The following is a 12,500-nucleotide window of genomic DNA, read 5'->3' on the forward strand; positions in this document are numbered from 1 at the left end:
TGGGGCTGGTCAGTCGTTGGATGGGTGACCGCTCTCCTCGGGCGTTGATTCCTTGGGAAAGGATCTTTACCATAATTTCCTCAGTCTACTCAGCTGTAAATGAGTACCTATCCCTGATGGGGTAGGGTCCAGCTATGGGTTAAATAGCAAAACTCAGCAATGATGGAAAGAAATGAAGGAATAAACGACAACGACGTAAATGGAACCTCTGGCAACAGAGGAGCCTCGTCCGGCAACCAGGTATTCAACCCAATTGTAGGGGAAGACGGTCAGGTACAGTAAATCAAACAGACTTGAGATTGGAGCTACAGAGCAAGGAAGAAATGGACAAGGAGAAGAAAAAATAAGGAAATATGGAGATGCTACATCAGAAGCAACCCGACGGAGAAGAGGATATAGAAGAAGATTGATCAACATCTGGAATGAGAGGAATAACACCCCCCAAACAGAGCAGAGGCTGGCAGACCAAGTAAGGAACATAAAGAAAAAGAACTGGCTCTCCCCAACAGAAAGAGAAGAACTGGAAAGGGAAATGTCACACGACAACGAATTACACGAAGACGAACTGAGAGACGCTGCCACAGAAGACGACAGGGAGGATGAAGTATCAAACAACGACACACGAAGAAACACCGACGAAGTAACAGATAGGACGGAATGGGTAGAAAAGATTAGACATGGATGGAGCCAGATACAGAGAACAAAGATCCCCTCCATGAAAGCCTACAACCACCAAGAAATAAGGGAGAAAACAAGTGACGGTCAATGAAATAATGGGCCTAATACACACCACCAGTATCACAGAAACAAATAACTTGACATAGGCAGGAGCAAAGATTGGTAGCAGAACTGATGGGGATTCGAACACCAACACCACCGTCACAACCAACCCAACAGAAACCAAAACAGCAACCTCTTGGAAAAGGCGCCTGGAAAAGCAAATCATGGTGATGAGATCTGACTTGAGTAAACTGAAGAGATGGCAGAAACGGCTAAAGCAAGAAAACAAGGGAGGAACTGAACGAGAAATACAAAGTACAAGAGAGGGGACTAAACAACACAATAGAAGATGTAAAAACTGAGGCTTAAGGCCAAGCACACAAGATCCAACGGTACATGAACAGGAATAAGGATACCAACAGAACAAACTATTCGGAACCAACCAGAAAAGACTATACAGCCAACTAAGAGCCGAACCAAGTAAGAGACTATGGGAAAACATCTGGAGCAATCCGGTATCACACAACAAACATACAACATGGCTCCAGGAAGTCAAGGAAGAAGAAACTGGGAGAATTAAAACAAAGATTCACAGACATCACGACAGACACAGTCAGACACCAACTAAAGAAAAATGCCAAACTGGAAAGCCCCAGGTCCCGATGAAGTCCATGGACTTCATCGGGACTAAACAACCAATAGAAGATGTAAACTGAGGCTTAAGGCCAAAGCACACAAGATCCAACGGTACATGAACAGGAATAAGGGAATACCAACAGAAACAAACTATTCGGAACCAACCAGAAAAGACTATACAGCCACTAAGAGCCGAACCAAGTAAGAGACTATGGGAAAACATCTGGAGCAATCCGGTATCACACAACAAACATACAACATGGCTCCAGGAAGTCAAGGAAGAAGAAACTGGGAGAATAAAACAAAGATTCACAGACATCACGACAGACACAGTCAGACACCAACTAAAGAAAATGCCAAACTGGAAAGCCCCAGGTCCCGATGAAGTCCATGGATACTGGTGATTTGAGATACAACTCCAGCATTGTATCTCAAATCACCAAGCACCCAAATGGATGACCACAGGAAGAACATCCTTAGTACAAAAAGACAAGAGTAAGGGAAATATAGCCAGTAACTACAGGCCTATCACCTGCCTACCAATAATGTGGAAGTTACTAACAGGTATCATCAGTGAAAGGCTATACAACTACCTAGAGGAGACAAACACCATCCCCCACCAACAGAAAGGCTGCAGAAGGAAGTGTAGGGGCACAAAAGACCAGCTCCTGATAGACAAAATGGTAATGAAGAACAGTAGGAGAAGGGGGAAAACCAACCTAAGCATGGCATGGATAGACTATAAGAAAGCCTTCGACATGATACCACACACATGGCTAATAGAATGCCTGAAAATATATGGGGCAGAGGAAAATACCATCAGCTTCCTCAAAAATACAATGCGCAACTGGAATACAATACTTACAAGCTCTTTGGAATAAAGACTAGCAGAGGTTAATTAATTCAGGAGAGGGATCTTCCAGGGCGACTCACCTGTTCCCCACTACTCTTCGTAGTAGCCATGATTCCCATGACAAAAGTACTACAGAAGATGGATGCCGGGTACCAACTCAAGAAAAGAGGCAACAAAAATCAACCATCTGATGTTCATGGACGACATCAAGCTGTATGGTAAGAGCATCAAGGAAATAGATACCCTAATCCAGACTGTAAGGATTGTATCTGGGGACATCAGGATGGAGTTTGGAATAGAAAAATGCGCCTTAGTCAACATACAAAAAGGCAAAGTAACGAGAACTGAAGGGATAAAGCTTACCAGATGGGAGCAACATCAAAAAAACAAAGAGATGAGACAGGATTACAAAAATACCTGGGAATAATGAAAGGAGGAGATATAAAACACCAAGAGATGAAGGACACGATCAGGAAGAATATATGTAGAGACTCAAGGCGATACTCAAGTCAAAACTCAACGCCGGAAATATGATAAAAGCCATAAACACATGGGCATGCCAGTAATCAGATACAGCGCAGGAATAGTGGAATGGACGAAGGCAGAACTCCGCAGCATTGATCAGGAAAACCAAACAAATGACAATACACAAAGCACTACACCCAAGAGCAAATACGGACAGACTATACATAACACGAAAGGAAGGAGGGAGAGGACTACTAAGTATAGAGGACTGCGTCAACATCGAAAACAGAGCACTGTGGCAATATCTGAAAACCCGTGAAGACGAGTGGTCTAAGAAAGGTGCATGGGACAAGAAGGACTAATAAAAGTAGACGAAGACCCAGAAATATACAGAGACAGGAGGAAAAGACAGAAAGAACAGAGGACTGGGACACAACAAACCAATGCACGGACAATACATGAGACAGACTAAAGAACTAGCCAGCGATGACAATTGGCAATGGCTACAGAGGGGAGAGCTCAAGAAGGAAACTGAAGGAATGATAACAGTGGCACAAGATCAGGCCCTAAGAACCAGATATGTTCAAAGTACGATAGACAGAAATAACATCTCTCATCTCTCCCTATGTAGGAAGTGCAATACGAAAAATGAAACCATAAACCACATAGCAAGTGAATGCCCGACACTTGCACAGAACCAGTACAAAAAGAGGCATGATTCAGTGGCAAAAGCCCTCCACTGGAGCCTGTGCAAGAAACATCAGCTACCTTGCAGTAATAAGTTGTACGAGCACCAACCTGAAGGAGTGATAGAAAACGATCAGGCAAAGATCCTCTGGGACTATGGTATCAGAACGGATAGGGTGATACGTGCAAACAGACCAGACGTGACGTTGATTGACAAAGTCAAGAAGAAAGTATCACTCATTGATGTCGCAATACCATGGGACACCAGAGTTGAGAGAAAGAGAGGGAAAAATGATAAAGTATCAAGATCTGAAAATAGAAATAAGAAGGATATGGGATATGCCAGTGGAAATCGTACCCATAATCATAGGAGCACTAGGCACGATCCCAAGATCCCTGATAAGGAATCTAGAAAAACTAGAGGCTGAAGTAGCTCCAGGACTCATGCAGAAGAGTGTGATCCTAGAAACGGCACACATAGTAAGAAAAGTGATGGACTCCTAAGGAGGCAGGATGCAACCGAACCCCACACTATAAATACCACCCAGTCGAATTGGAGGACTGTGATAGAGCAAAAAAAAAAAAAAAAAAAAAATAATAATAGTAATAATAAGTTCCCTTATTTTTAGTTCAGGTCCACCTACAGTTTAATGTTTAGTTCAGATATTAGGGAGAGTAACAATGGTTAATATTTCTGTTACTATTGATACTAGTACTGCATTTAAACGATAATAATATACCTATAGTATACATACGATAGTTTCCACGGATTCAGCTTGAATACCAAGCAGTATTCACCGGAAGTCAGCGGTAAATAAAGTATTGCACTAACTAACCAGAAGGAAGCTATAAGGTATAGCTGACCAAGGCTACAATCTCCCAGTCAAAACTACTTCATTTGCATATCTGAGTATGTTCTATTAGTAAGATTTATTCACCTTTTTTTTTATATACTTCAGGCAAACAGTTTGGCTAATCACTCAGGCACTCCTGTTTTCCTATATTGATTTGGGAATAGCATTTAATAGAGTGCAAAATCTTAAACTCTATTTGAAGATTATATAAAAGAGACGCGCTCTTGAAAAGGACTCCCTCAAGGTGGCTTTCTCTGGCCGTGTCCCTTTGATACGTGCACAAATGCCCTGAATGCTAAATTGAACTGGCTCCTATTCTGAATAACAACGAAACTCATCTGGCATGGTAATAAAATGGCTCGAATCTCCTCATCATCAGTGCAAGATTTCCATCTACTAATCGAATATCTGTCGTTGGGATGCAGACGAATTTGACATGATTATAGACTGTAACTAAAACCAAGTACACGTTTCTTAGCTGAAACGCATTGTAGAACCAACAAATATTCCTCTTGAGTCCACATCTGGAAACTGTGAGCGGATTCCCGTATCAAGGAAGACTTGAGAGTGGACTTTGCCTCCTGTCTTCGAGATACAAAATTGCTGCTCTTCCTGTCGTACTGTTATAGCGTCTATGATTGATAAAGAATCGTCCACACTACAGAATAGCATGTCCTCAACAGATTATCATTATTATTCATTATATCATTTGCCTAGATGAAACCTATTCACACGGAACAAGCGCACCAAAGGGACCATTGACTTGAAATTCAAGATTCCAAAGATTGTTGGTTTCGACCTCCCACCGCAGACCCCACACTGCAGCATTAATCGACCATGACACTGAGCCAGCCATTTTTCTTGATCCAGGGTGCGGTTCGAACCCACGACATCTGAGCGGCATGTCACGACGCTAGCCACCATACCAGCGGGGACCAGTAGTCAACTTATTGCAACCAGATGTAGGCAACATATCACAAATATATCCTGAACAGGTTGAGTAAATGTCGACGACCATAAGCGGAAAAGGAGGCAATGGCTTTTGGTGGATAATCGTATGCAACTCTGCCAGTAAGTCGTTGACTTGTATTAAACCTGTTGGCATGTATTCAACATGTTTGTGATGTGTGTTACAAGTTGCCGACTTGTATCTATGACAATTTTTACTGCAGTGTTGTGGCACCCTAAGGAGCCTTATAAATCATATGAAGTCCTTTTTCACACTACTAATTAGTCGTTTACTTGTATTCAACAAGTTTCGGACAAGTATGCAAGAAGTTGCAGACTTATATCTAAATGACATGTTGTACTACAATGTTGAGGCACCCTATGGAGCCTTATAAACCATATGAAGCTTTATTTGGGATGATCAATAAGTTGTTGACATGTATTCAACTTGTTTGTGATGGGTGCAACAAGTTGCCAACATGTATCCATGATATGCTTTGCTGCAGTTAGTGGTACCCTAAGCAACCTCATAAACTATATGAAGCCCTTGTTTACACTACCATTTAGTCACCAACTTGTATTCAACAAGTTTATGACAAGTGTGCAACAAGTTGCTGACTTGTATTTAAATGACATGTTGTACTGCAATGTTGCAGCATCCTAAGGAGCGTTATAAACCATATGAAGTCCTTGGTAACACTACCAATTAGTCATTGACTTGTATTCAACAAGTTTGTGACAAGTATGCGACAAGTTGACAACTTCTATCTTTATGACATGTTGTAAGACCCTATTAAGCCTTATCAAAACACTTCACTCTCAATGTGCTACGCAGGAACTCATAAAAAAAATCCCCACCACCTGGATGTTTTCTGCAAGTCACTATTCAAGACTAACCGTGTCCAATCTGATTATACCTGGCCACAAAAAAAAATATAGTAAAAAAGTATAGCAATTCGCTCGGCCAAAACATCTCCATCAGCGAAGCGAGAAGATCTGAGTTATGTGGAAGGCGTGGATAATAGGATTACTGTTCACTGGAGACGATTTCCTTCCCTTTCTGTATTTCCTTATTTCTCTCTGATTTTCCTATATCGTTACCATCACTCTGCTATTATTATTATTATATTTTTTTTGGTCTATCACAGTCATCCTATTCGACTGGGTGGTATTTATAGTGTGGGGTTCCGAGCTGCATCCTGCCTCCTTAGGAGTCCATCACTTTCCTCAGTATATGCGCTGTTTCTAGGAGCACACTCTTCTGCATGAATCCTGGAGCTATTTCGGCATCTAGGTTTTCCAGTATTATTATTATTATTATTATTATTATTATTATTATTATTATTATTATTATTATTATTATTATTTTCCTCGGAAATGTTTGAGTGTAAAGGAGAACGTATTTGTATATGGCCTTGGCCTTAAATGAAGCATATTATTATTATTATTATTATTATTATTATTATTATTATTATTATTATTATTATGTTTGAATGTAAGGGATTGTCTATTTGTATATGGCCTTGAGCTTAAATGAAGTATGTTGTTGTTATTATTATTATTATTATTATTATTATTATTATTATTATTATTATTATTATTATTATTATTGATAAATAGCCACTTCAGGTGAAATGTGTTTCAAAATACAACTGATAAGAGAAGTAATTTAATAATAATAATAATAATAATAATAATAATAATAATAATAATAATAATAATAATAATAATAATAGCAGTGGTAATAGTAAACTTCAGTGGCATCAGTAGTGGAGGAAATGGCGCAAGTAATAATAATAATAATAATAATAATAATAATAATAATAATAATAATAATAATAATAGAAAATCACATTAAAATTTTTTCACAGTTCACAACCCTTACGAGGACCTACTCAATCCTCATTACCAATCAAGAGACTCCAAACCCAGAAACTCACCAGGAAAATAATTTTGAAAACTCAAAACGTAAACGGGAAAGAGTGAGGAAAAACGAAACTCATTTGTTTTGCCAAACGATTCCGCTTGGCTTCTGAAGGTAAACTAGCCTACTAGCGCTTCTTCGATCTTCATGTGCTTGCATTTGCTGGGTTGCAAGATGCATTCATCACTGCCAGATCGGTGCTTGTAACGCGAGAGAGAGAGAGAGAGAGAGAGAGAGAGAGAGAGAGAGAGAGAGAGAGAGGGTCCACATTCCTTTTACCTGTGAGGGAGAAGAAGAGGCAACAGGAAGGCAGGTTGTGAATGTTGCCTCATCATCTTCTTCCTCTTCTGTTCAGGTAACAGGAATGCAGATTACTTCCAAGCGCTTATCAAGCAGTGTTTGACTCTGTTCAAGGTGGTTTTATTGAGAAGTTTAACATTATTAACTGTTAACTGTTTCTACAGGCTTTGAAAATCATCACAATTCAATGTTTCTGTAAATAGTCACAGTCAGTATGTTGCTATTTTGTTGTTTCTGAAGATACTGATACTCTTTGTTGCAGTTTTTCATGATTTTACAGCATTGCCATGTCATTACTTGGCCTTGATACAGTTTCTGTACGTTTATCTTTTTATATCTGTTTATTGGCTGCCCAAGGGTAACAGCCCGAACTGTCATAAGGCCAGCTTAACCAAAACAACAACAACTTTAACACCTTCTTTGAAAGCTATTGATAGGCATAACCTGCATTTTCTTTAAATTTCTACTGACACTTACTTCTATGCTATGTTGCTTCAGTTGATTCATACCAGCACTTAAGTTACAATGAGACTTTTCTACAGATTTGTTTTCCACATATAACAGCAGTCACAGTTCTCCTATTCCTTAGTGATTTCTATAGATTGTGCTTAATTATTTTGTGCAATTTGTTAAGAAATCCAACAGACAATAGCATGAATAACTTCTTTTTCTCCCAGTTACTTCTACAGGCACATCTATGCCTAACCTATGATAGATTTGACTATACATCAATATTTAATCCATGCAATTTGCACAGAATACCACAAACATTTAGAACTAGACCTCACAGTATCAACAAGCTTATAAAAAAAATCACTGCAATTCAGTCTACAGATTTATACAGAAATTTTATTAGAGCGTAGCCACCTGCAAATGACTACAGGCACGAGCAGCCCCACGACGAAATTCACAAACGCACGTCACCCGACACTTACCGTTCTGTCCCTGAGATTGATGACCCTGCAAGGGAGGGAGACAGTGTGACCTAGGATGGCAGTCATGTTGATCTGCTCTCTGCCAGTGAGGGCTGACCCGTGTCTTCCCAGCCGTGCCACCACTTCTGCGACCCAGCCTCCAGGCCGTGTCCTCCTGGCGGGGAGAATGTAAGGGCACGATGAATTGGGGTTTTTACTGTATATATATATATATATATATATATATATATATATAGATATATATATATATTTATATATATATATATATCTATATATATATATATATATATATATATATATATATTATACTATATATATATATCATATATATATATATATATATATATATATATATATAGATATATATATATATATATATATATATATATATATATATATATATATATATTATATATATATATATATATATATATATATATAGATATATATATATATATATATATATATATATATATATATATATATATATATATATATATATATATATGTGTGTGTGTGTAATATATATATATATATATATATATATATAAATATATATAATATATATATATATATATATATATATATATATATATATATATTTATACATATATATATAACACACACACACACACATATATATATATATATATATATATATATATATATATATATATATATATATATATTATATATATATATATATACACATATACATATTTGCAGAGTATAAACACACATAAATCAAATCTATCAAGAATATATTCAAATCATAGTTGATCCATATAACCTTGTGATATGATACTTCAGAAATATACTGCACACTCATAGGGAAGGAACGCATTATCAGGGTAAATATATCATTGTTATCAGAGTAAATATATTGGGAGACGCCTGCGTCACTCAAACGCCAGTCACCGATGACCGGCTGACGCGTTGCTCGTCGATTGCGACGCAATCTTTCGACGGAATGTCTCGCAGCTCGGATGAGACACATATCGTGTGGGGAGGAGGTGGGGGAGGGGAGGGTGGGTGGGAGGGTGGGAGGGTTAAAAGCATGTTTTTGAAAATGATATATTTTGATGGCTGATATTCTTATTGATTTTGTGCTATATTTTTTCGAGATTTATTTTGGGATATGATAAATATCTTTGTTTATTTTCCTTTACATTTACGTGGCATTTTTGTTTTATCATTGTTTTAAATATATATATACATAATTTGAGTTCAATAATTAATTAGTTATTTAATAATTTTTTTCATCAATAAAAGATATAATTTTTCTTCCTATTAATCTCCGCCTGTCTGTCTGTGTGGTCTGAAATGAAATTGCGTTATATTATTATTATTATTATTTTTTTTTTTTTTTTTTTTTTTTTGCTCTATCACAGTCCTCCAATTCGACTGGGTGGTATTTATAGTGTGGGGTTTCCGGTTGCATCCTGCTCCTTAGGAGTCCATCACTTTTTCTTACTATGTGTGCCGTTTCTAGATCACACTCTTCTGCATGAGTCCTGGAGCTACTTCAGCCTCTAGTTTTTCTAGATTCCTTTTCAGGGATCTTGGGATCGTGCCTAGTGCTCCTATGATTATGGGTACGATTTCCACTGGCTATATCCCCATATCTTCTTATTTCTATTTTCAGATCTTGATACTTATCCATTTTTTTCCCTCTCTTTCTCTTCAACTCTGGTGTCCCATGGTATTGCGACATCAATGAGTTGATACTTTTCTTCTTGACTTTGTCAATCAACGTCACGTCTGGTCTGTTTGCACGTATCACCCTATCCGTTCTGATACCATAGTCCCAGAGGATCTTTGCCTGATCGTTTTCTATCACTCCTTCAGGTTGGTGCTCGTACCACTTATTACTGTCAAGGTAGCTGATGTTTCTTGCACAGGGCTCCAGTGGAGGGCTTTTGCTACTGAATCATGCCTCTTTTTGTACTGGTTTCTGTGCAAGTGCCGGGCATTCGCTTGCTATGTGGTTTATGGTTTCATTTTTCGTATTGCACTTCCTACATATGGGAGAGATGTTATTTCCGTCTATCGTACTTTGAACATATCTGGTTCTTAGGGCCTGATCTTGTGCCGCTGTTATCATTCCTTCAGTTTCCTTCTTTAGCTCTCCCCTCTGTAGCCATTGCCAATTGTCATCGCTGGCTAGTTCTTTAGTCTGTCTCATGTATTGTCCGTGCATTGGTTTTGTTGTGCCAGTCCTCTGTTCTTTCTGTCTTTCTCCTGTCTCTGTATATTTCTGGGTCTTCGTCTACTTTAATTAGTCCTTCTTCCCATGCACTCTTTAGCCACTCGTCTTCACTGGTTTTTCAGATATTGCCCCAGTGCTCTGTTTTCGATGTTGACGCAGTCCTCTATACTTAGTAGTCCTCTCCCTCCTTCCTTTCGTGTTATGTATAGTCTGTCCGTATTTGCTCTTGGGTGTAGTGCTTTGTGTATTGTCATTTGTTTCCTGGTTTTCTGATCTATGCTGCGGAGTTCTGCCTTCGTCCATTCCACTATTCCTGCGCTGTATCTGATTACTGGCACTGCCCATGTGTTTATGGCTTTTTATCATATTTCCGGCGTTGAGTTTTGACTTGAGTATCGCCTTGAGTCTCTGCATATATTCTTTCTGATCGTGTCCTTCATCTCTTGGTGTTTTTATATCTCCTCCTTCCATTATTCCCAGGTATTTGTATCCTGTCTCATCTATGTGTTTTGATGTTGCTCCCCATCTGGTAGCTTTATCCCTTCAGTTCTCGTTACTTTGCCTTTTTGTATGTTTGACTAAGGCGCATTTTTTCTATTCCAAACTCCATCCTGATGTCCCCAGATACTATCCTTACAGTCTGGATTAGGGTATCTATTTCCTTGATGCTCTTACCATACAGCTTGATGTCGTCCATGAACATCAGATGGTTTGATTTTATTTGTTGCCTCTTTTCTTGAGTTGGTACCCGGCATCCATCTTCTGTAGTACTTTTGTCATGGGAATCATGGCTACTACGAAGAGTAGTGGGGACATGAGTCGCCCTGGAAGATCCCTCTCCTGATATTAACCTCTGCTAGATCTTATTCCAGAAGCTTGTAAGTATTGTATTCCAGTTGCGCATTGTATTTTTGAGGAAGCTGATGGGTATTTTCCTCTGCCCCATATATTTTCAGGCATTCTATTAGCCATGTGTGTGGTATCATGGTCGAAGGCTTTCTTATAGTCTGCTTAGGTTGGTTGGTTTCCTTCTCCTACTGTTCTTCATTACCATTTTGTCTATCAGGAGCTGGTCTTTTGTGCCCCTACCCTTCCTTCTGCAGCCTTTCTGTTGGTGGGGGATGGTGTTTGTCTCCTCTAGGTAGTTGTATAGCCTTTCACTGATGATACCTGTTAGTAACTTCATTATTGGTAGGCAGGTGATAGGCCTGTAGTTACTGGCTATATTTCCCTTACTCTTGTCTTTTTGTACTAAGGATGTTCTTCCTGTGGTCATCCATTTGGGTGCTTGGTGATTTGAGATACAATGCTGGAGTTGTTCTGCTATTCGTGGGTGTAGGTCCTTGAAGTTTTTGAGCCAGTATCCATGGACTTCATCGGACCTGGGGCTTTCCAGTTTGGCATTTTCTTTAGTTGGTGTCTGACTGTGTCCTGTCTGATGTCTGTGAATCTTTGTTTTATTCTCCCAGTTTCTTCTTCCTTGACTTCCTGGAGCCATGTTGCATGTTTGTTGTGTGATACGGATTGCTCCATATGTTTTCCCAGAGTCTCTTACTTGGTTTCAGCTTCAGGAATTTCTGGGTGGTTGTCTTCCCCTCTTAGTTGGCTGTATAGTCTTTTCTGGTTGGTTCCGAATAGTTTGTTCTGTTGGTATCCCTTATTCCTGTTCATGTACCGTTGGATCTTGTGTGCTTTGGCCTTAAGCCTCTGTTTTACATCTTCTATTGTGTTGTTTAGTCCCCTCTCTTGTACTTTGTATTTCTCGTTGAGTTCCTCCCTTGTTTTCTTGCTTCTTAGCCTTTTTTCTGCCATCTCTTTCAGTTTACTCAAGTCAGATCTCCATCATCCACGATTTGCTTTTCCAGGCGCCTTTTCCAAGGAGGTTGCTGTTTTGAATTTCTGGTTGGGTTGGTTGTGACGGTGGTGTTGGTGTTCGAATCCCCATCCGTTCCGCTACTAATCTTGCTCC

The 12,500-nt window shown here is 39.0% G+C and overlaps 1 protein-coding gene across 3 annotated transcripts in view; it reads right to left on the bottom strand.

The window, feature by feature from the left end:
* Positions 1 to 12,500, bottom strand: part of LOC135210818 (uncharacterized) — a 166,361-nt gene that overhangs the window by 56,575 nt on the left and 97,286 nt on the right. For all 3 annotated transcript variants that reach the window (XM_064243685.1, XM_064243684.1, XM_064243683.1), the window contains exon 3: positions 8,323 to 8,476. In XM_064243685.1, the coding sequence (XP_064099755.1) occupies positions 8,323 to 8,388 (66 nt within the window). In that variant the 5' untranslated portion in view covers positions 8,389 to 8,476. The remainder of the gene's footprint in view (positions 1 to 8,322; positions 8,477 to 12,500) is intronic.

The sequence above is a fragment of the Macrobrachium nipponense genome, chromosome 4 (assembly GCF_015104395.2).
Source record: "Macrobrachium nipponense isolate FS-2020 chromosome 4, ASM1510439v2, whole genome shotgun sequence".
NCBI lineage: Eukaryota > Metazoa > Arthropoda > Malacostraca > Decapoda > Palaemonidae > Macrobrachium > Macrobrachium nipponense.